The 24,155-nt window shown below is 53.0% G+C and overlaps 1 protein-coding gene across 1 annotated transcript in view; it reads right to left on the bottom strand.

Annotated features, from left to right (window-relative positions):
- The window catches only part of NDRG1 (N-myc downstream regulated 1), a 55,466-nt gene extending 31,551 nt beyond the window's left edge, over window positions 1-23,915 (bottom strand). Inside the window, exons 1-3 of the mRNA XM_012785449.2 lie at window positions 23,770-23,915; window positions 11,597-11,677; window positions 8,337-8,372 (exon numbers count right to left, since the gene is read on the bottom strand). Of these exons, the coding sequence (XP_012640903.1) occupies window positions 8,337-8,372; window positions 11,597-11,659 (99 nt within the window). The 5' untranslated portion in view covers window positions 11,660-11,677; window positions 23,770-23,915. The remainder of the gene's footprint in view (window positions 1-8,336; window positions 8,373-11,596; window positions 11,678-23,769) is intronic.
- Between the last annotated feature and the right edge of the window lie 240 nt (window positions 23,916-24,155).

Below are 24,155 nucleotides of genomic sequence, written 5' to 3'. Positions count from 1 at the left end.
GTCCCAGTGGCTTTGCTAGGAAGTTGGGCCGGGGGAGGGGGAGGACGGGAAATGGTGGTTTGAGGATTTCCAGGCTTGTCTGAGTTCTGCCCACCTTCAGGCTGGGGGCAGGAAAACAAAAAGCAATTGTGTGGAAAGAAATTAGTAAAAGGTCACCATTTCCATTTTCTCTGTGAGCCGGTCTGCTTCCGAGAGAAAGGGAAACAAATCAGCCCGCCGACAGGAGCCGTACATCACCCGGTCCCGCTCAGCTCCCAGGCCCAGCCCGCCACCCCCTCACCCGGAGGCCCTGTGGGTGATATCAACTCGTTTCCCAGAGAGCCGGAGAACACACACGCACACAGATTCCCATGGAAACCAAATCGAATCCAACCATCTGAATCACTGAAGATCCAGGTGGAAGGGATTAGAAACAGCAAATCCAACAGGAAAGGCTATCTGGGGCCACAGAGAGCTGCCCCCGCCCCGAGGGAGATATTACAGGTGCTGGACGTGTCTCCACCACCCCTGCCCTGAAACCAGGCAAACGGACTTTGGCTCCAGACGTGGGAACAGAGCCTCTGCCGTCTCTCTCACCATGCTGTGACACTGGGCAGACCCCTTAGCCTTCTCTGGGCCTGGTCTCTTCCACTACATAAAACGATGAGGCAATGACACCTCCCCTACACAGCTGTGAGGGCGCCACGGGAAGACGCAGGAAAGAGCTCGGCACAGCTTTTGGTGTACAGGTAGTGCTCGAGACCAGCCATTATGACTTCCCTGATAACTGCATGTTTAGGAATCAGATACATCTACATTTAGGACTATTTTGATAGAACACTTTGGGTCTCTCATCTGCAAAAGAGGGCATCCCCCCTCCCCACCTTGGCAGGGAAGCCCTGAGACAATGAGTGGGCATGCAAATAGTCACCCCCTTCCTTGCCTTTCCTCCCCCACCCCCTGAAGGTGGCCTTCAACAAAGCCTCCCCATCTGGAACAGAAGAAGAGGGCTGGAGCATCTAAGAGGCATCTGCCAGCTCTGATCGTCTCGAACTCTTGAATTCTAGCCAAAGAAAATAAGCCAGAACCCAAAATACTCCCACCCTCCCCACTCATCAAATTTGCAAAAACACAACTGCCTAGAACCTGATGCCAGAGACTCCTCAGCAAGGCCAGCTCAAACCGCATCTTTCCTGCCACCACCACACCTCAGGCCACGGCCGGCCAGGCCAGCCTGTGCTCTGAGGGCTCCAGAATCTCTCCAGGAAGAGGAGCCATGCAGGGTCCCGAGCAAACCGCCCATCTACCTGGCCTAGAGCACCACCCAGGCCAAGACAAACAGACCACCTGAAGGTGATGTCAGCGAGGGAGAGATAAGGCCCGTTGCCATCTGCTCTGGCAGCCGAGCTGTCTCCTAAGACAGGCCACCCAATAGCTCAGCAGCAGACTTCCCCCCACCCCCACCCCAGCAATGCTGAGCTCTGGGATCAGTGCATTGTGTTTTGAATCATGCAAAAAAAAATTTTTTTTAAACCTTAAATTCTTGAGTGCATTGGGAAAGGAAGGGGACATCCGCCTATGTTAGTCAAAATGCTGAAGCACTGATAACTTTTCAAGAAATAGCACTGGCAGCTCTCAGACACACACAGTAGAACAGCTCAGACTCCTCAGACTCAACTCCCAGAGACCTGGCTGGACGGCTCAGAATCCAACAGCATGAAGAGGTAAGAGTGGTCTGCCACAAACAGACATCGATTCTCGAGCCAGACAGCAGCTCACCCTTGATGGGTTAATCATAAGTCCAATGAAGCGTGGTTTAGATGATTTGCCTGGCCAGATTTTTTTAAAAAAATGGTAATTGCAAAGGTGAAGCGGAATCTAGGTCTCTCCAGATTGAGGACTGCAGTAATGCACCGTGGCTGGGAGAACTGGTCTGTGCCAGGCAGCACTGGGCTCGATGTGGCCCACATCAGCACTGCTGGCCATGGGAAAGCCTCGGTTTCCTCATCTGTCAAGTAAGGAGGGCGGACTCCACGAGAGGGCACGGAGGCCCTCAGCACCGGCCTGGTTCAGCAGAGCACACTGAGGTCCCTGCCAGGCAGGCGACTGTCTCTTTGCTGGAGCCCCCGCGTGAATCTGAGAACACCGTGTGCTGGCCAGGCCTTGGGGGGCACGCCCTGCAGCCACCCTCGACCAGAGCTCTGTCGCCCTCAGCTACTGGCCCTGTGAACAGTAACCCGCCAAGGCACAGAGCGCATTGGTTGTCACACTGCACTGCACCTTCTGAGGGAAATCCTCCAGTGACCCCACACCCAAGCTTTTGGAGACTGCTGAAGATCTGAGAGAAACTTCCATAAATATCATGAGTCAACTGGAGCTGGGAGCCAGATCCAAATTAACACAGTTTATACAAAGAGCTTTCTGGTAACAACCTTAACTAAGTGTCATGCAACACTCGGATTCAGCTCAGATACTGGGATTCCTTGGTAAGATTGAGCCCAGAGCCCACTCACAGCTTATAGGAACAACACACCTATGTCCTTGGAAGGTACACAATCCACGCCGGGGTGGAGAGGTGGCGCTTTGCATGTGCTGTTGCCTCTGCCTGGAATGATCTAGCCCCCAAATCTTCTACTAGCCACACGACTGGCTCCACCTCTCCTTCTGCTTCTGGTCCTGCTCCTGGTCTCAGCACAATGTCACCTCCTCAGAAAGCCTTCCCTGACCCCTCAGCCTAAGACACTGCCCTAGCCAAGCCCTGCCCCATCACTGAGCTTCATATCTCCCTTCACTATTATCGTCAAAGCATCTATAGAAGCTGGAATTGTCGCATTTGCTTGTTTGTATGTTTGTCTCTTCATTCCTATAGAGTCAGGAGTGGTTTAAACAGGCACTCTGGAAGCACATGGCTTGAGTTCCGACCCCATCCCTATTCCTTCCCTTCCCTGTGACCTCAGGCAAGTCGCTTAACCTCTCTGTGCTTGAGGTTCTCCCTCTGTAAAATGGGTACAGGATTGCTATGAGCATTAGATGAGCACAATGTTTGATGCACTCAGACAATGCCTGGCACACGTTTGGCCAGAACTTAAGTTCCTGGAAACAAGGGTCACTGCCTGGCACACTCACCACTGTATCCTCAGCACCTAAACCAGCGCCAGGCAGGAAGTGGGCATTTGTTCAAGGAACAAAAGAATCCACAATAGAGAAAAATACCCCAACCTCACAGGACAACTCTGGGGTTAGCCAAGAGGGCTCCACCCAGGCCTGGCACACAGTATTGGGAAACCTTATCCTGACCTCTGCCACCCTCCTTCCACAGGCTTATCTGTGCGGCCCCCACTTGAATGACATCCTAAGGGCACAGGTCCTTTGCTCACCCAGCCTGAGCAACTTGTAGGTTGGCCTGCACCAGCAGCAGGAGCCAGAACAGCTACCTGTGTCCTGACCCAGAAACAGACAAAAGTGCTTTGAGAACTTTCAAGAGAGACACAAAAGTGAGGCGTTATCTTGACAGGGGACAGATCAACTATGCTTTCTAAGTTTCCCAGAATTGATCGCCAAGATTTTAAATATCCACAATAACCATAAGATCCAGGAATTCCACTTCTGGGTACATGCCCCAAAGAATTGAAAGCAGGGTCTCCAAGAACCTTTGTGCACCTGTGTGCATAGCGGCATTACGGACAACAGCCCAGAGACGGAAGCAACCCAGGCGTCCATCAGCGAATGAATGGAGAAGCAAAACGTGGTGCAAACCCACAACAGAATATCATTCAGAGTGAAAAAGGGAGGAAATTATGACAGGTGCTATGACATGGATGCGCCTTGAGGACACTATGCTAAGTGAAATAAGCCAGTCACAAAGACAAATACCGCGTGAGTCTACTCAGATGAGGCACTTAGAGCAGCAAATCTGCAGAGACAGAAAGGAGAATGGTGGCTGCCAGGGGCTGGAAGGAGAAGAGCAATGAGCAGCTGTTGTTTAATGGGACAGAGTTTCAGTTTCGCAAGATGGAAAGAGTTCTAGAGTCGGATGGCGGTGACGGCTGCACGGCAATGTGAATGCGCTTAACACCACTGAACCGTGCACTTGGAAATGATGACGACGGCATATTTTATGTTATGTATTGTTTGTGTTTTATGTTATGTATTGTGTTTTATGTTATGTATTGTTTGTGTTTTATGTTATGTATTGTTTACCATGACAAAAAAAACACTAGGGGAAAACCCCTTCATCACCCTCTCCTCGCTGCACTTAATAAGACTGCACTTTTACCTTTCCACAGACGAGGAAACTGAGGCCGAGGGACGTGAAGCGACTTGTCTGGAAAGGGCACACTGGGGCTTGCAGCCCACTCTGTCTGGCCCTGGAATGCACCCTGAGGAGGGTGGACAGTCCCAACCCCACCCAGGAAGACACAACCACGGCTCCAGCAAGCCGCTCCCCCAGGGGAGGTGCAACAAGCTGATGTTTCAGCCACGGAGAGGGCAGGTTACAGTGTCTCCTGTCTACAGAGAGAGGCTGGTGTGGCCCAGCCCAGTCCTGGGGGATCAGATGGCCCCTGGGGCTGCCGATTTGCAGCTGTGCTCAGCCCAGAGAACCAGTCAATATTTGGGGCCATGGTGCTATGGCCACTGCACCTGTTACAGCTCTGACTGCCCAGGGTCCCATGTCTCCTCGTTTTCTTGAGGGTGAAAAAGAGCTGGAAGGAAGGCCAGGTGTCACAGCTCTAAGCTGTCCCACTGGGCAGCCCTGAATGAATGACCTCTCCGCTCTGTCCCTCAGTCTCTGCAGCTGTAAAATGAAGGATTGAACTAGATAAACCTCAAGACAATCCGTTCACCTCCCTCTTTCCCAGTATGCCTTCCCATGCCCAGGGTCTACCCCCAGAATCTTGCTCTGCCCTGGGGGAGGGAAGAGCAGGGAGCTCTGCACATGAACAGCACAGTAAGAACATGGGCTTCCTTCCCCGTCAGGCAGACCTGGGGATGAGCTGCCCCCAACTCTGGCCTCAGTTTCCCCACCTGAATGATAAGGACAAGGGTACCTCTCATGCTGTTGTTGAGGTGCTACATGAGATACTGGCTGGCAAGCTCTTAGCACAGTGCCTGGCACGTCGGAAGCGCTTGCTAACATGGTAGACAAGAAGCTCTCACAGCTGGGAGAGGGAAAACCCAGGGTCTGGCACCACTTCCCCCAGCCACTGCTGGGGGACCCGAGGCGAGTCACTTCCCAATGCTGACGCTCTTCTTCTTAAACAAGCACAAGAAAGCAGAACTGGAGGCCACAGGAGGCACTCCTTAAAGACCAAGATCTGTGTCTCATTTTCTGGACACAGCCAATAAAATGATAGTTTCCTGTCCTCCCACCCAGTGATGGCCCAGCAGGTGCACAGAGTTGATGGACTGAGTCACTGTGGGCTAAACAAGCCAGACACAGCTGGACAGTGGTGGGCAGGGCCGGGGGGACCAGCTGTTCTATCCAAGCCTGGGCTACTCTGAGTCCCTTCCCAGCATATCCTGAGGGCCCAAGGAGCCGCCCCACCTATCCCCGTGGCTATGCACGAGGGGGTGCTGAGCCGGCCAGGGAGGGCTGCTGCCGGCTCTAACAGGGCTGTAGGCTCAGCCAGACCATGCTGCCGATGCGTAGGGGCTGGTTCTCCTGGCACGCCCACACCGAGGCCCAGGGCAGAAAGTGTGCTTAGAACCATGTTTCTGATCTGATCACATTTCCTCTCGCCCCCGGGAATGTGGAGGTCCTCTGAATTCAAGGACCACTTCCCCACCACCCCCATGTCTGTGCCCTGCATTCTTGCAGAATGTGGCCTTTGTTTTGGGGCTGTGGGCACTGCTGTGAGTTCCACTGGTGTCTGAGTTATCACTGGGCAGGGGAGAGAAGGGTTCCTACAAGCCAGGAGAGGAGTTGGGAGAAAGAGACCTCAATCAGTGGCCCTGGGTGTGTGCCCCATCTCCCATCTCACTGTCTTTGTGACCCCAAGGCTGTGTCACCTGTAAAAAGATGATACCAGAACCCCCCTACCCAGGGCTCTTGTGAAGATTAAATGAGTGCATTTAATTAAATAAATTAAATTAAACAAAGCATGCTAATAACAGTGCTGCAGAACACAGTAGGTGCTTAAAAGTATTAAACTATTCTTATTATATTAATTTCATGGAAGGAGTATAACCTAGGCTCAGAAAAGTTAGTAACTTGCTCAAAGGCACACAGCTTGGAAAGGTCAGCTAGAATTCAATCTGCACCAGGCTGACTCTTAAAAATGGGGGGGGGGAAGATTTTTTTTGGCCAGGAGCTATGGCTCTCGCCTATAATACTAGCACTCTGCGAGGCCGAGGCGGATGGATTATTTGAGCTCAGGAGTTCAAGATCAGCCTGAGCAAGAGCGAGACCCCATCTCTACTAGAAAAATAGAAATAAATTAGCTGGACAACTAAAAATATATAGAGAAAAAATTAGCTGGACATGGTGGCACATGCCTGTAGTCCCAGCTACTTGGAAGGGTGAGGCAGTAGGATGGCTTGAGCCCAGGAGTTTGAGGTTGCTGTGAGCTAGGCTGACGCCACGGCACTCAAGCCCAGGCAACAGAGTGAGACTCTGTCTCAACAAAAAAAAGATTTTTTTTTTCAGAGTGTCATGATGTCTTAGCAATGACTTGAACTTAGGCAAGTTTCACTGTCTGCAAATCTGAATTTCTTCATTCATAAAATGGGAAGAAGCCAGCCCTAGTCCAAATTCATCGACCACAAACACACTGAGAGGCTGGGACAGCCTTGACTCTATAAACATAGGGTTGATTAGTCAGGGAGCCACTTCTGGTGGCAGGGAGGGCCTATGTTTCCCAGCTCTGATGCTTCTAATCACGAACCCCTAGGATAGAAATTGCCTAGCCCAGGCCCAGGTGTCCCTGCAGACTGCCCCATATGTTCCCTGACGTCGGGGAGCATTTAGCACCACATGATGTCTAAAGCAAGTGACCGGCACACAATGACTGGCTGCTAGCTCTCTGCTCAGGGCTCCTGCTTTTGATCCACATGGACCTTGCTAGGAGGCTGTAAAAGCACATTTTATATTCAAATCCCACAGGGTACCACACCAGCCACGGGTCACGCATGCCTAACCACTTTGAGGCTCAGTTTCCTCTGCTTTAAGACTAGAGACAATGATCTCTAATTTATAAGGCTCTCAGGGTTAAGTGGAGTGTCCCCTATAGTGTAAAGGTGTCACACATCTGTCTGAGTGTTCAGAGCCTGGGGCACCGAGGTGGCTTAGTAACTATGTTCTCAACAAGTCAGTTACACAGTGGGGATGTGCTGTCCTCAGAGGAGACAAATGGCCAGACAGAATCCAACACCTTGGATGCACCCCAATAGTTCCACAGCACTCTTGAGGTCAAGGTGACCTCTGGGTGCACCTGACACAGCCATAATGACCTTTGAATGCACTAAGGCCCACACACCTTGGGTGGGGCATTCAGAGCCTCCCCGATCCGGAGTTAACCAAGGCTTCTAACCCCTCTCCCACTTTTCCCTGCCTTCCAAAGTCAACGTAAGATTCCTGCCTCTGGATGGGTGGGGAGCATTCACTGAAACAGGAGATGCAGGAGGAATGAAGCTTTGGTGGGGGGAGGAGGAGCGAGCAGAGGGGTCAGGCACAGAGCTGGAAACAGCCCAAAGGCAGGGACACCAGTGCAGGCGCAGGTAGCGGTTGAGCCTTTGGCTGGTCCAAAGTGAACCCTCCTCCTTCAGCCTTCCTGCCCTGCCACCTAGGGCCAGCGCAGCGTGGGGCCCACCCGGACTTGGGAATCATGAGTCCAGGACTTGGAGTGCCTGAAGTTCCGACCCAGCCCTTGGCTGAGAGAGCCCAGCCCGCTCTCCTGAGAGCTTGTTCTTGGACACAGCTGAGCTGCACCCCCGCGCTCCCGCTAAGCCTAAGCGGATGGACAGGCTTCGGTCTTGGGCCGGTAAACCACAGGGAAGGCTGGTTCCACTTTCCCAAGCAGAGGCAAGAACGTCGAGCCTTTGCTTCTGCTCCTGCCCCTCAGGGGGCCCCAAGCCCATGCAGCATCTCGCCAAGTCCCCCCGGCAGGCCCACAGTTCTGGCCAGCTCTGAGGGACAAAGGGTGCTGTGTCCCTAGCCTGCTTTCACGGGAAGTGACTGGCTCCTGCCTCTCCGACCAGCACTCGGACCAGTGGCGAAGCATGGAGACCTAGCTGAGACCACTTCCTGCTCTCCCCTTGCCCCAGCGTTTGAACAAGGATCTACTTCGAACCAATGGAAAGAAAGAAGGAAATAGAGAAGATGGGGTAGGGAAGCAGGGGAAGCCACGTCCTTTACTTGCCTGAACATCAAACTCTTGCAGGAGGCCGGTGATGGTCTGTGGAGAGACAAGAGAGATGGTCAGTTGAGTTTCCTCAGTTAGGGAAACACGGGCCTCTCTACACCCTGAATCTGTATCTTCCCTCCCTCCTGTGGGGCCTCCCTAATTCCTTACAAAGAGAGACTTTCCTTTTCATCTCAAAGAATAGCTGTTCAATTAAAAAAAAAAAAAAAAAGACACATTAGCATTAGTTGGGCTCCTTTTTGGAGATACTCTTGGTAAATAAAAATCTGAAGGTCTAAGCTGACCACAAGCTTGAGAGATACAGGACTGCCACGAGCTATTAACTGGCCTCCCTGACTCCACTCTAACCAGCGATCCACTTTTAACCCTAAAGCCTGACCATGTCATAGTCCTCATTACAGTTTTCCCACAGCTGCCATCGTGTGGATTAAAATCCAGTCTCTTGTGAGTGGAAGAGAAAAGACCTTTAAGCATTTCCCTTAACCTAAAACAATCTGAATTTAAGCCTAAATTCCATCTTTTATCAGAGCTGTCCATGGGAGAAAGGGTCCTTGTCCCCTACGGAGCAGGAGGAATGGGAGCCTCGGCTGGCCAATGTTTTTAAGAGATATTCCTGGCATGTTTTCCTCCTGACCCAGAGATTTCAAACACTCTCTGAAAACGAAGCCCCATCCTGACCCACCATCTACTGCCAGGGAAGAAGACAGCTTGCAGAGCGAAATGCAATAGAGGTCGGGAAATAGAATGGACCCCTTGCACAGCTGGAGCCGGGAGACAAGACGATCTGTTACCCGGGGTTAAAATAGCTCCACATCCCCCAGGCTGTGGATAAGAACATCATCAGAGAGTTTTGGTAAATTCAGGTGGAAGCAAAGGTGGCTGACACCTACACCCTGTGTCTGTGTGCACGTGAGTATGTGTTGGTACGAGGGACTGAAGGAGGCTGTTCTGTACAACCGCAACCTTCAAAGTGGCAACCAGAGTACATGGCAGTCCAGACTGAGGACAGACGTGAGGAAGAACTTCCCATCAGCAAGCATAACTAAAAGCACTTGGCTGAGCCAATCTGTGGCATTAGAAGAATTTATTTCCATCTAAACCTTACACAAAAAGGTCAATATCTTCTTAGAGATGGACCATCATGTAGCCCAGAGCAGACAAGCTCTTAGATGTCTGCTCCAGAAAAAAAAATTTTCTAAGGATACCAGTGGACTGCCTGAAGCAAATAAATAATGTCTTTTATAATGCAATTATCCTTGGACCCTGTGATGCCACTTCTGAGAATTTGTGCTGGGGTTGCACCTGCACACGTATGAAATGACATTCATGCAAGATACACAGAGGATACAAATGCCCTGTAGCACTGTTAGCAATGACAAAAGGCTGGGAAAGACACAAGTGTCCACATACCAGGCACTGGGCAAATAAATTTAGTGGAATCCTGTGTAGCTGGAAAGAGAAAAGTAAGCGCACTATGGACTAATGCTGGAAAGATCACCAAAAAATGTTACGTGAATGAAGCACAGTGTGATATACTATTTCTGTAGGGATTTTACAAAGGGAAAGCTAAGACTATGTTGATATGCATTTGTACTACCTAGGCGTTTTTGTTTATTGAATTGTTTTTTAAGACTGTGTCACAGACCCACAGTGAAGAGGAAATGGATTTGGAGCCTGCACGATGTGTAGTAAGGGTTGGTAGACTGGGGACCACCATCTGTTTTTGTACATAAAGTTTTAATGGAACACAGCGATCCCATTTCACATACTACCCATGGCTGCTTTCATCCTAGGATGGCAAAGTTGGATAGTTACAACAGAGACTGCGTGACCGGTAAAGTCTGAGACATTCACTGTCCGTCCCTTTGCAGAATCCTGGCATAGAGCAATAGACAAGCAAGAGTTCTGCAGCTTCCCCAGGCTTGGGTCCTAATCCTAGTTGTGCCAACTATGTGAATGAACTTGGGCAATTCCTATCCTATCTGAGACCAGTTTCTGCAAAATGGGAATAGAGATAGTTGCCTAACACATTTGTAATGAAAAGTCTATGAAATTATGAGCCTAAAACAGAACAGCCACATGTAGAGTCGTAAAGTAATTAAATGAAGAGTCTTTTCACCAAAGTCAGCTGGCCTGGTTTTGAGTCCATGCCCCACACTTTGTAACTAAGTGACCAAAGACAAAGTAACCTCCCTGAGAGCCAGTCTTCCTTTTCTATAAAATAGGGACAATTATAGACCCCAGTACCTATACCGACCACAGCTGAAATATGGTTAGCCAAGAAGCAGGCATGCAGGCTAGCTATTATTTTTAAGCATTTAGTTGGCCTTAGAGTAAATCCCATTTGAGCCTGAGCTTCCACATTTTTAAAAAGGTATATTGTCACAGGCAACTGTGAAACTCAGTGAGAATCGGGATGTGAACATGCTTTAAACACACAATGTCAGCTACGCAAATGTAAAGGCTTGTCCATCGTCAGAATGAGCGGCTCAGGACGGGCCCTGCCAGCCCAGGCTATAGGGCAGGGACCTCTGTTGACAGAAGAGATTTGACCAAAAGGTCAATAATAGCAATTTTAGAAAGACAATGTCCTAACTGCTCCATGTGAATTAACTCGCTCCACCCTCACTTGGCCCCATGAAGTAAGTCCTAGTGTCATCCTTTTACAGATGAGGAACTGGAACACGAAGGGGCTGAAGGCTTTGCTAGTGGACACCCTGCTGCAAAGTGTCACAGCCAGAATTTAAACCCAGGCAGTGTGGCCCCAGAGTATGTAGCTTTTAACAATGAGGCTGTGGGGCCAGCAGACCCCGGGGGCAACAGGGTTCTAAATTGCATGTTCTAGATCCACAGGATCTCAGAGATGAAGGTGCTTAAAGAACATCTGGTTCAATGTCCTCATTTTACAAATGAGAGCAGTGAGCTGTGGGCAGAGAGGCCCAGAGAGATGGGCAAGGGGCTGGCCCATGGTGGCATAGCAATCAGTGGCCACGCTGGGGCTTGAACTGGTACCTCTCATCCCTTTGCATCCAAGGAAGCAGTGGACACAAATGTGGATGTGTGTGAGAACATATGTCCATGCATGCTGTGTATATGTGTGTGCAGCATGTTCATGCACATGCATGCTGTGTATGTGTGTGCACACCTGTATGTGCATGTTTGTGCACGCAGGCATATGGATGTGCTATGTGCACGTGTGCCTATGTGTGTGTACACATGTACACGTGATGAAGGTTGCTAGAAGCATCTCCACTCACCTCCCCTTTCTCCACCAAAGGCTTCACCTCAGCGAGGTCCACGTCCTGCAGCTCCCGAGACATGTTCCTGCTGTCACCTTCCTGCAAGAAGACAAAGGCCAGGAGGTCAGCGCTTCCTGCTGAGAAGTTTCTTAATGGAAACACAGGGCCAGCGAATGAGATGACAAAAAGGCTGGACCTTCACTCTGCCCAGCAGCTTTCACCTCCTTTACCATGTGTTATAGGTGACAAGGAGGCCCCTTGTATGGCCCCATCCCAGTCTCCCCACTGGGGTGTGGGGGTGGTATATTTCCTGGGAGAGGAACTGAGGCTCAAAGACACAACTGCCTTCCCAAAGAAACGGATACGTCAGGAGGGACTCACAAATAGGTCCCCACATCAAGCCCAGACCCACCTGCCATGCCCAGGATGCTTCTCACTGCATTTAATAGAAAGGGACTTGCACTGCCAATCCCAGCAGCCCCAGGCTAACAACCAAAAGGGAACAAAAGGCCACAGGATGGTCACCATGTACAGGCATGGTACAAGCTTCACCTTCACAGCTAGCCCCATCAGAAGACTGGCAACACACACACACAAACACACACACACACCTCACATCAGCCTCTGTGCAGGACTCTCAGCTCCCTGTCGAAAGGGAAGAGGGGCAAGGTACGAGAAAAACTTCAAGCCAAGGAAACTGACAGGCACTAAACACTCAGTAGGATTCTGAAAGAGAAAGACCTTCAAGGCAAAAAGCAGTTCACGGGCCAAAGCAGGGGTGGGCCAGAGGGGCTCCGCATTGGCACTAACATGGGGCAGGTGCAGAAGGACCAGGAGGTGACAGCTGCAAAACTAGATTGCAGCAGACTTCAGGAAGGCCGGAAACGCCGAGTGCTGCCATCACTGACTCCATGGGCAGCGGGGCCTGGGCAAGGCAGGGCCATCTACTGAGCCCACTTCCCAGAGCTTAATCCGGGTACTAGGTATAAATATTTATTCTTAGGGATCCATAGTCAAGTTGGAAAAATTAAATGCCTGCCAACACCTGGGATGGGCCACAAAGAACCCGGAATAAGGCTGTTCCAGGCAGCGGCAGAGGACCAGGGAAGAAGGAGTCAAGTGCCAAGAGGAAGGAGCCCAGGCCAGCCACCTGGCTCACAGATATGGACCTTCCGACTGGGAAAACTCCATGAGAAACAGCCTGACTGAAGTCAGCAACACTGTGGCCTTCGGAATGGGGACCTGGGTCCACAAGCTGCCCAAGGCCCGCTGGGTGCAATGGCAGAGAGCATGCAAGGCTCTAACATTCCAGCTCGGGGCTCCTCTGAAGACCCAGGAACCCGCAAGACCTTTGTGAAACGCCTCTTAGAGCTCAGCCAGCAGGCACAGCCACCCAGACCCACCCTGCGTGCCGACACGAGGCATTCCGTGGGTGCGTCCTGCTCTCCACTGCGGTGCTGTGGTCTGGGGCCCCAGCGCGATCTTCCCCAGCAGATAACCAACCCCACAGGAATGCCTTTATGCAGCCTTTGGAGTCTATGCTCCAGAACATTCCAAAAACAAAGTCGGTTTTATGTTTGTGAGCATTCCTGGGCAGCTGCCCACTTGGAGGCAGGAGGCATGAAAAGCCGGTGTCTGTTGGACTTGCTAATTCAGCAGGTTTGAGGTCCCAAGACCCTGGCCCGTGGGACACCTCGCCTACACAGCCTAGGGAGCCTTCCAGAAACCCAGGGCCTTGGCACCACCACCCTTCATGCTGGGAGTGAAAGCACTTCACAGTTCACAGGGTCTTCTTAACATACTCTGCTCGGCAGAGGTGCAGTTGGGCGCCTCTCACTATCTCACTGGGTGGGTTCAAACAGGCCTTCTGCAGCCCTGCCTGGCAGCTCCACCCACCAGGCGGCTTACCTTTCTTGCTCCCTGTCTTCCTCTGGCTCCTAGCATTACCCCAGGTGCACAGTTAGGCCACAACTCATTTGCTGAATAGATGAGCAATGTAGCTCAATAGCATGCTTTTAGCTAAATTCACTTTTAAACTGTCCTGAAACCTCACAGAGTACAATGCCTTGAAAACAATTCTACATTTATAAGCAGCATGTGCTGTAGTTCAGCTCAGTTTGGTCAGTTCTCCTTGCCTTCCAGAAACTGTGATCAGATTAGAACATAATAACAGCCTCCAGGGGCTCCCTCCTCCTCCTGCAGGACAGAAAATAGAGACATTTCAGCTCTGGTGGTTTCCTGCAGGTGCGCTGGTGAAACCCCCCTTCCCCACCCCACACGCGCTTTCCTTCCTATAGCTCAGCTTCTCAGACCACGAGAGTGGGTTGGAAAATGCCTGCATCTCCTACAAACAGCAAGAACTTGAGACTCTGTTTTGGAGCTGGAGGGGATTCAGATGGCCTTAGGGAAGCCCAGGGGTGAAGCTACTGGGGACCATCGCAGGATTTATCTAGACTAGGGTAACTATCTCCCAGACGACATTTGACAATGTCTGGAGACATTTTTGATTGTCCCCCAAACAACGGATTCGATTGATTTCGAGCCATCCAGCAAGTGTCCTGGGTTGCTAAAGTCTTCAGGGAGAACGGAGAGAACTGAGGACGCCTTGCATCTGTCTAGGGCGGTGGGGACTAGGGGACGTGCAGGCCTGGGGGCAGCCTGCGTGTTAATAAACGCCACCCCTACCCCATGCCTCCACACTGCCATCACAGAACACCTGAAAACCCATCTATTCAGAGTTTCTTCCCACCCTAGGTTCTCATGTGCCCAGCACGGAGCCAAGCACAAAAATAACAATGCAAGCTACGCTAACGAGGGCCTCCTACATGGCTGGTCTGGGGATCTGGCCATGAACAAACAGAGCCAGCTCCTGCCCCGACTGAGCTCACCGTCCCAAGGGGCCAGGTGCCTCCCTCAGGCTCACTCTTTGGGCTGTGTCCGGGCCGTGTCCCTGCTGTGTGGCAGTCCCAGCCGTCCCCCTGGCGGGCACTGGACCTCCAGGGCAGAGGCCGAGCACGCAGCACTGCTGACATCTGGGGCTCACGCAGTCTCTGTTGCAGGGGCTGTGCCGAGCATCGAAGGGGGTTCAGCAGCTCCCCCGCCTCCACCCACCAGAGGCCCGCAGCACCCACCCCCAGGATGTGACAACCAAAAATGTCCCCTGGGTGCAAAATCAACCCGGGCTGGGAACAGCTGATCTTGGCAGTTCCTGATATGAAGGGAATCCAGAAAGCGTCTGTTGGATACAGATGATTGTTTGTTTGTTTTACAAGACCTTCCAAAACATGGATACAGTCCTTATTCAATCTATTACACACACACACACACACACACACACACACGCACACCACTCACACCCACATTCTCTCACAGTCCCATTCACGCACTTTCTTACACAAACATATTCACACTCTTACACACTTTCTCTCACACACACACTTACTTGCTCCTACACAAACACTCACACACATTCACATTCTCTCACACACTTTTTCACACACACACTTGCACCTACACACACTCACACATGCACACTCACGTTCTCTCACACTTTCTCACACTCATGCACTCACACCCACACTGTCTCATACCCTCATTCTCTCTCTCTCTCTCTCTCTCTCACACACACACACACACACACACACACACACACATACCCCGCCACCACCATGGAGGAAGCAGCTGAGCCAGGGGCCTGGTGAGTGTCCCGAGCCCCCCGGCCAGCCACAGCAGGAGTGGCCGGGCTGGAGCTGGGTCCAATGCACACACTCCTCCTGCTTCACCACACTCTTCCTCAAAATGCCTTTCCTCTAAGATTTAAAGTGGCCCCCACCCATAGCGTGAGGCTCCCAGAAGGACACAGAAGACACTGCCGCTCAGCAAGTGAGACGGGCCACGCCTCCCCAGGGCTTGGGGTCTGCCCTGGACTCCAGGCCCCGCCCTCCTGCCACGTTCCAGAAAGTCCCAGCTGCAGGAGGTCTAGACCCACCAGAAAGGGCCAGTGCAAGCGGGAGGGGGAGGGCAGGGCAAGGCCACACTGCACAGTGGGGACCAGGGTGCACTCCCAGCCCACCTGCCCCACCTCAGCACTGGCCAGGGGCCTGCCAGCTGCCTCACTGAGGCCTCTTTGTTCTCCAAGAAGCACAGGAAGCCCCTCTAGACAGAAATGAGGTCGGGGCGGGTCTCTCTCTGCTAAAACCCCACTCAGCACCAAATACAGCACCAGACGCCAGATGGGCGTGTGGTGCCACTTCTTTCTTTCCCACCAGCCTCCCCAGGAGGAATTCCAAGAAGAAAGGTAGCCAGGGGCTGGAGGAAGGTTTGTGGATCAGACTTGGGTGTCACCACTGATTAGTGCCGTGATCCTAAACAATTTATCAAACCTCTTTGCCTCAGTTTGCTCATCTGTCAAATGGGCATGCTGACTCCTGCTCCCAACAAACAGCAGTGGCTTAAAATAAACAATGGCACACAGAAAACCTGGCACACAATTACTTAATTCATCACAGTGCTTTCCTTTCCTGGTTGCCTTGGAGACAGCAGGACATCTGAGGACAGGAGCCTGTGTTTTACAGTCTGTTATTCCCAGAGTGGCCCAGCAAGGAGGGGAACATGCAGGAGACATTTGGCAAATGCCACAGAGATTTCCAGCCATCTGACCTGAGGAGCCGCCCCGGGCTCTCATCTCCACTAGCAATGTCAGTCAGTGAGTGACAGAGGCCCATGAGGGGCTTGGCAAATACTTTCCAGCCCAAGAGACTCAGGAGACAGTTAGCAGTTAGCTGGATCATGGGTTTCAGGGGAAGCCAAGACTGGGATCTGCTCAGAGAAGGGAAGAACACGACGCCAGGACTTAAGAGGACAGTGGGCAGAGGCATCTCGCAATCCAAAGCCCCGGAAGAGTCGCTCACCAGGCCCTGGGGGACTGAAAGGACACACGGAGCTCCGTGGGGCAGCAGGAACACCAGCCTAGGGATGGGGACATGGGGATCCTGCCACCATCTTGCTACATGACTCTGAGCAAGCCATTCCCTCTCTGGGCCTTGGTTTCCCCATCTGTAAAGAAGGCACAGTGCATGTTCTATGGACATCGCATGCTCTGTGACAAACTTGGGGCAAATGAGAACCCAGGCAGGAAGGTGCTTTGCAAAGACAAAGGGCCCCAGGGTCTTACCAGAGCCCTGCCGGGGCCACCTCCAGCAGCGTCAGCCCTGCACCTTGGACCAAGGCCTCCCTCCTCCCAGCCGCAGACCCCCATGCGTTAAGACCAAGCCTCACCCCAGCTCTGCCGCTCCTCTAACCTAAGCTGCCCAGTGGGACCCGTCTGCACACCCTCCTGAGCCAACTCCCCACGACGTGGGGCGGAAGTGGCGTCCACCGAGACACATCCACGATCTGTTCTGGAAGTTACACAACTTCCCCCTACAGGAAGAGCAGCTACAGGAAGGCAACAACGAAACCCTACACAGACACCCCACAACAACAGCAAGAAGAGCAACTCCCAATGGCACTAATGGGCTCTAAACTCTACTTCCTTTATGCTTCAGAGCAACCCTAGGAGGGAGGCACCAGCATGTTCACCATTTAACAGATGGGGAAACTGAGGCTCAGAGATGTTAAGCTCAGAGAGGTTGTCCCAAGTCAGCAAGCAACAAGCCGGGAGAAGCTTAAAGGGGACAGCTGACAGTGACATTGCATTGCCGTGAACACACACACAGACCTTACCACCACCCTCTGCCCACGTACAATGTTCCATGGATGGCTACAAGTGACCCTGGGGCTTTTGGTGTGTGGGGGTCTGCTGGGGGATCGCAAGCTTCTCCCTCCACCCTGTACAGTTGCCACTGAGTCACCAGGAGTAGGCCCGAACTTTTGGCAAAATCCACATCTTGGACTTTTCTATTCTTCTTTCCCAATGCCCTGAAAGTTCTCTGTTTTGAGCTCTTCACCGAAGTGCCTTCCAGATATGGCAAATTCAATACTTGGGGAAACTGTCCACTCACTGCATGGTTTCATTTGCTCCTTAAGGAGGTGCCCGGGAGAAAGCAGGTATTATCATGCCCAGTTTACAGATGGGCAACCTGAGGCTCAGTAACAAAGGCCCATGTGACTGCTCAAAGGCCACATGTCCGGATTCCTCCCCACTGGGGGGAAGATGGAAAACTCTCTCCTTTGTGGTGGGAGCAGGTGTGGAGCTCGCTGGGGGCAGAGCAGACAACAGCCTCCTGGAGTCCTTTGGAGAAGCAGAGAAAGGGACACCAGGGGATTGTTGACAAATTTAGCATCGATTGTTCTTGTCAGCCACTGGCCCAGATTTCGTCTGTCCGTAGCACGCCTGGTTTCAAAGCCACGTGAAAGCTGGTGTTCTTTCCAGCACACTGGGCTCTTTATAGAATAGATTTTTAAAAGGGGAGGGGGAATCAATGTGTGCTGCTGCTGTTTGGCAGAGCAACTTCCCCAGAAAGTTCCAGAAAGCAGTTCCATTTCTGCAGTTACCTCAAGGAAAATTGCCAGGGGACATGCTCTGGGCACGGCCGCCTTACTGTGGATATATTCTTCAGCCGTTTCTTTGCCAAAGAGATTTTGAAGTCAAGCTACAGAGCAGTTCATGGGCTCTCTTGGTGTTTTCTGGACCTTTTGAAACTCGAGGCTCTGGGGAGGGTGAGCAAGTTGGCAGTCTCAACTCTCAATGTTTTTCTTATGTAATCAACCTAGCAAACGCTCCGGGTGGACTCACTGGACTTCACAAAACTTCCCTAGTTTAGGAGAAGGGAACAGTCTCAGTGATCAAAATCAATAAAACCGTGCAAATGCCACACAGAGGAGACAAGGAGACCAAGAATTCCTCGAAGGCTCAGGGCTTTTCACAGAGCCTGAAACTCGGTAGACATCGATGAATTGCTTGATATTGAAAGAACAAAAAGGGGGTCACCAAGGAGAAGGCAGCCCCGCAGGCCACAGCGCACTCATGCCCGGGCGTGGGCACCGGCTGGAGCTGAAACTGAACTTGCACGTGGTGTTCTTGCGCACAGCGCCGGGAGGTCAGCAATGGTGTTGGAAACACAATAGCAGGAAGAGGGAGGTGTCTGCAATGCCGTCACTGCCCACCCCTTTCTGCAGTGCCACGGGGATCTTCCTGGAGACGCTCAGTGGAGTTTGGCAGCTCGAGCAATTTGCTTGGCAGAGAGAAGATGACCATTGGCGGGGACGAGCCAAGTAACTGGAAGTCCAAAGGCGGACACTGGTCGCCTCTGAGGGCTATTCTGTGAATCTGCGGGAAAGGCGTGAGCTGCACTGGATGGTCTGAGATAATTTGTTGAAATCACACAAATGGAACTAGTGTTAGCAGAGGACGAGGAAATGGATTCTTCATACAGAACCCTTTGTGCCGAGATGGGATGCTCGCCACGCTAACAGGACTCTTCCCCAAAGTGGTCTTCCTGCTTCCACCCTCTGGAATGGCCCTCCAATCTTTCCTGCACGAGATGGCTCAAGTTATTTCCTTAATAAACGGAGGCGTCCCCTTTGACCAACATTCATGGAGCGCCTGCAAAAGGCCAGGCTCTCAGGTCTCGTGGGGAAATGGGTGAGTAGACAGACAACCACAGCCCAGGTGGACCCACAGAAGGTGCCATGGCACCACAGAGGGCACCCACCCAGCCTCCCCTCCAGGAGGGGAAAGCCAGGGAGGGCTTTCTGCAGAAAGGAGGAAAGTTCCATGATTAAAAAGGAGAAGAGAGAGGAGGTGAGAATTCCCAGCTGAGAGAGTTCCTAGAATTGCCCACCTCCTAAGTATCTCTCTCACATCCACATTTGCAGAGGGTGGCTAAGAACCTTCTTGAAGGTTCCAAGGGGATGGAGCTGGGTAGAGACTGGGGAACAGGATAGAGGCCTGGGCCCCCACCCACCTCACTTTAAGCAGAGCTCTGTGCAGGTTTAAATTTATACTAGTAGAAAGATTTCCACAGATTTAAGGAAAGGACAAGACCATAAAATAAAAGATGAACTCCTAGGCAGGGCATTCAAAGCCCCTAGACTGTTATGGGGCTTCACTGTCCACCACTGCAGGGGGAAGAATAGCCCGCTAGGCTGAAAAGGCCCAGAGATGGAGCCCAGGAGGGGAGGGTGTGGGCAGATCTTCATGAAATGTTACAAGATAAAAGCAAAAGCTCTGGTCAAGAGACCTGTCTATGGACCTGATTTCATTGTCTGTGTACATCCCATAGAGCTGAAGCTGACTCCCCGCCATGTTCCCAGAAAAGTCCAGGGTTCTTGTCACATGGCACCTACCCCAAGAACTCTGTCCCACACTGACATGCAATCGTGGTCCTCTGCCTCTGAAGCCACCTTCCTGTCAGGCTTCAGTGTCCCCACCCACCACCTGGGCCAATTCTGCAGCAGAGACGCCACCTAGCCCACCACTGACTCCAAGTGGAGAGAGAAAGAGCGAGAAGGCCAGCCTTAGACCAGACTGCAATCAGGAGGGATGGGGAGGGGCAGGAACCACAGCCTGGAAGGGACCCAGGAAACCAAGCTCATTCTCAAAAGACAGCCCTGGGTGGCCTTCAAGGGCAATGCCAGAGTTTGGAAAAGACTAGGGTGGCTCACCTTGACCAGGACCCCACTCACTTGAGTCTGGACAGGTGAGTCACCTACCTGAGCCTCAGTTTTCTGACCTGAGAGGTGCAAAGAATGTCTTTTACCTTAATTGGATGAGGTGATGCACTTACAAGGCATGTTAGCCAGAGGAGAGCTATTTATTAAGCACTCGCTAATTGTCAGGCCCTGAGGACATAGGTTGGAAGAATGTCCTGCTTGTGTGGCTACTCTCTCCTCTTATCTCTGCCCTAGGGAGCTTAGAAGCAAGGCAGATCCTTGGCCCACCTCGGACCTACCTACCGAATCATAATCTCAGGAGACTGGGCCTGGAAATGTGCATTTCACACAAGACTCCTATGACATTTTCCTACAATCTACACTAGCTTAGCAAAAATCAAAGCCTGGGTCCAGCACTGGCGGGCACTATCACAGGCCTGGGTAGGTTTCGGGCAAAGGGCCCCAGACACTGCTTGTTAAGGAGATGCCTTGAGAATGTCTTCCGTGGGCACTGCAGATAGCAAACACCTGTGTGCTGTTTCCCACGTGCTGGGCACTGTTCTCAGTTTACATAGAGTAATTCAATTAATATTTACCCATCTCGATGAGACCGTGTCGGTTATTCTCATTTTACAGAAGAGGAAACTGAGACACTGAGCTCCCAATTGCCTCCCGGCACTTTTCATCCTAGCCTGGTTTCTCCAAGTCCCCCCAACACGTTGTCATGGAAAAAAAGCAGAGGTTTTGAAGTTCTCCAAATGTCTGGGTTCAAAGTCTAGCTCTAGAACTTTAGCCTTGTGGCTACAGGTAAGTCCTAAAATTCTCCTGGCCTCAGTTTCCCCATCTATTCAATGGAGCCGACACAGCCCAGGCAGAGTTCTTACAAGGATTAAAGGGGATCAGGGGAGATGGCAGCTGATCTGGAAAGAGAGAGAGCTGTCCTGGCTCCTCCTAGCCTGCCTTCCGGGCCTGAGTCAGGCCCGCATCCGGCTACAATCTCAGATGCTGATTCATCATGGTGCCTTTCTCTTTGAGGCACAGGGCCTTTGAGTCACGCTTTCAATAGGATTCTCTGGACATGGGTCCAACAGAACAACACATCTCTCTTTTTTTCAAGTCCATGCTGTGAGGCAAGCTCAGGCCAGCAGGTTGCAGTGCACCCCAGGGGGCCCCCAGCTCTGCTCAGATCTGCCATCGATATTAGACAGGGCAGCCCAACCCAGTTGAAGGCCACCCAGGGTGGCTGCAGCCCAGGATCCCTTTCTCATTAGACTGATTTCGCTAATCTCTCAGGAACATCTGATTTACACTTAACAAAAAAATCACTCATATTCTGCCTCTTCTGCCACAAAAGTCTCCTCACCAGAAACTCTGACCACGCGATTTACTTTTGCTCTTCCATAGCAGACAGGCAAACGTCAAGCCAGGAACACTTCCCACTGCCTTCAGTCCCAACCAGGAGACTCCTGCAAGGCGTCTGGAGAGTGAGCTCCACTTCCAGCCCAGCCTTGGTGCATCTCTCCCTGTCTCTGGGTCTCAGTCTCCATCTGCAACATGGGAAGAAGTTGGACCAGGTCTTGCGTGAATTTTTAATTTCATCCCAAATGATCAAACCAATGGCTAGCAACCCTGGATTTTCTTGTCACTCCAAAGAGTTTTCTCAGGAGAAGAGACCCTAACAGGTGCTCCAGGGTCTCTAACACTTCTACCCATACACGTTAGACTACCTCTTTGGGATTCTACCTGCTGGATCACAGGGGGATGGGCAGAAGGCCAGGAGCCTTTCAGTTCACTCCATGTACACATCTCAACTCCTACGTGCCAGGTGCCAGGTCACAGGTCGAGGCAGGAAAAGCCTTCCCCCTCCTGGTGCAGCTTACCCTCTGGTGGGAGACACAGTCCTGCACAGCTAAGAAGCCACAGGTCAGGGGAGTGCCAAGTTTGTCATCACTGACTGTCAAGCTCTCCCTCCCTCACACCTTACTGGGCCCCCACCCTGTGCCCCCAGCCTGGGGCTGGCTCTGCTACCTCACACAAGGCACAGGACTGTGCTCTGAGCCTCCAGCCTCCCCCACCAGGCCAGCTGCCGCTGGAAGGCTGATGCTCTGCACTTTGCTTATTTCAATCACATTTGTGAAACTCAGTAAGGACTCCAGAATTTCTATACAGGAGGAGGCTGGGCTGGAAAGTTTGCCTTGAAACTGCCTTTTCACAGCAAGGACCAGGTTTATATTTAGATATCAGTTCATTTGAAGCGGCTTAGGAGGTTACCTATGGCTGCCCCGCATTCTACGGATGTGTAAAGCCCTCCTGCGTGGACACTGGCCGACCTCTGAATGCTCCATCTTTCCTGGTAGTGTAAAGGGACCACACAAACGGAAGCGCCCCGGCACGGTTGTTCGTGGGCACCAGATAACCAGGGCCCTCTCTCCCTGACGCGCTGCCAGGCACCTTCCACTTCCAAGCCACCACGGAGGGGTGCTGCTAGGGACCCCCAGGGACAGCAGAGGCAAGTCGGGGCAGCGGGAAGGTGTGGGGGGTAAGGAGCCCTGCCTACTAAACCCCAACTTCAGCTACTTATTTGACAGAGGCGTGGCGGCGTGTTTCCTCAGAGCCGGCCACATTCCACACGCCCTGCCGGAATCTCCACCCCAGGCTGAATCAGAGACCAAGCGATCTCCCAGGAACGTCGGAGCAACTCCAGCTGTTCCCCCCTGGAGGGCAGGAGAGGCCGGCCCCAGAGACGGGAGGAGAGGAAAGCCAGGGAGGGTGGGCGGAGGAGAAAATGACGCCACTTCTAGCTCCAGCCAGCTTAGCGGCCGCCAGCTGCCCGCGCAGCCCCTCTCGCTCGCTCTGGCCACCTCTCCGACACCGCCCCAGCGCCGACCGCGGGACACCTGGGGGACGCAGCCTGCGCGGCGGCGCTCGCAGACACGCACGTGTCGCACGCGCTGCGACACACCCCGGGCCCTCCCCCTACACACACCCACACCGACACACACGCACTCCAGCACGCACAGCGCGGTGGCTTCAGGGCCGAATCGGCACCAGCCTCTCAGATCCGCACCCGTTCCCGGCCGGGTCTGGGAGCCGGACACACCCACGCCTCCTCGCCCGCGCCTCTCACCCCTACCCTCCGCCATCCACACACGTCTCCTTTTGCAGACACCCCAACACACACACACAACACACACACCCCTCGTCGCTCCTGAGCCCACTTGCAGCGCGCACTCCCGCCAGCGGCGCCAGCTGTGACTCTGGGCGAACGCCGGGAAGCGCGACCCAGGTGTTCCCGGGCCGCTGGCCGCCCCTCCCCGACCCCCAGAGCCCCACTTCCCCAGCCGGGCGGAATACGAACGGGAGCCTGCCAGTTTCTTCCTTCTTCTCACCAACCGAAACCCGCACTCCTGCGGTGCTGGCGCCCCAAAGCCCCCTCCTCGCGCCCGCGCCACGGGGTCGCCGAGCACCAGCGGCTCCCGGGCACCTGTTTCTGAAGCCCAGGGGACCACAAAGGGCGGTCCAGGTGTTCCAGCTGCACCCAGCGGGCGACCTCTTTCTGCTCCTCGTCGTACCCGGAGAAAGGGCGTCGCACTTACCGAAAGCAGAGGGAGGAAGGAAAGGAGCCGGTGGCTAGGCTGGCGAAGTCAGCGCCCAGTGGGAGCCAAAGACGGTGGCGAGGACCGGCTGGCGCTCCCGAGCGCGAGCAGAGAGCCAGGCGGGGTTTGTTTATGTCCGGGCGGAGGGCGACTTTATAGGCGCCGCGGCCCCGCCCCCGCGCCTCGCCCCTCCCAGACCTTCCCAGCCCAGCGCTCCGCCGGGACACACCCCTTCCCCGCTCCCCCTTCCCGGGCCCGCCGGGCGCCCGTCGGAGCCGCAGCCTGTTGCGCAAGCCTTTGTAGGGGCGCGGCAGGGAGGGGCCTCCCGTCCCCGCCCGAGCTGAGGTTCGGCTTTGCTGTCCCCTAGGAGGCCCGGGCCTGGGCGT

This window comes from Microcebus murinus, chromosome 7, assembly GCF_040939455.1.
Source record: "Microcebus murinus isolate Inina chromosome 7, M.murinus_Inina_mat1.0, whole genome shotgun sequence".
Classification (NCBI taxonomy): domain Eukaryota; kingdom Metazoa; phylum Chordata; class Mammalia; order Primates; family Cheirogaleidae; genus Microcebus; species Microcebus murinus.
Note: the sequence above shows the minus strand (reverse complement) of the source record. Positions and strands in the feature narration are given on the sequence as shown.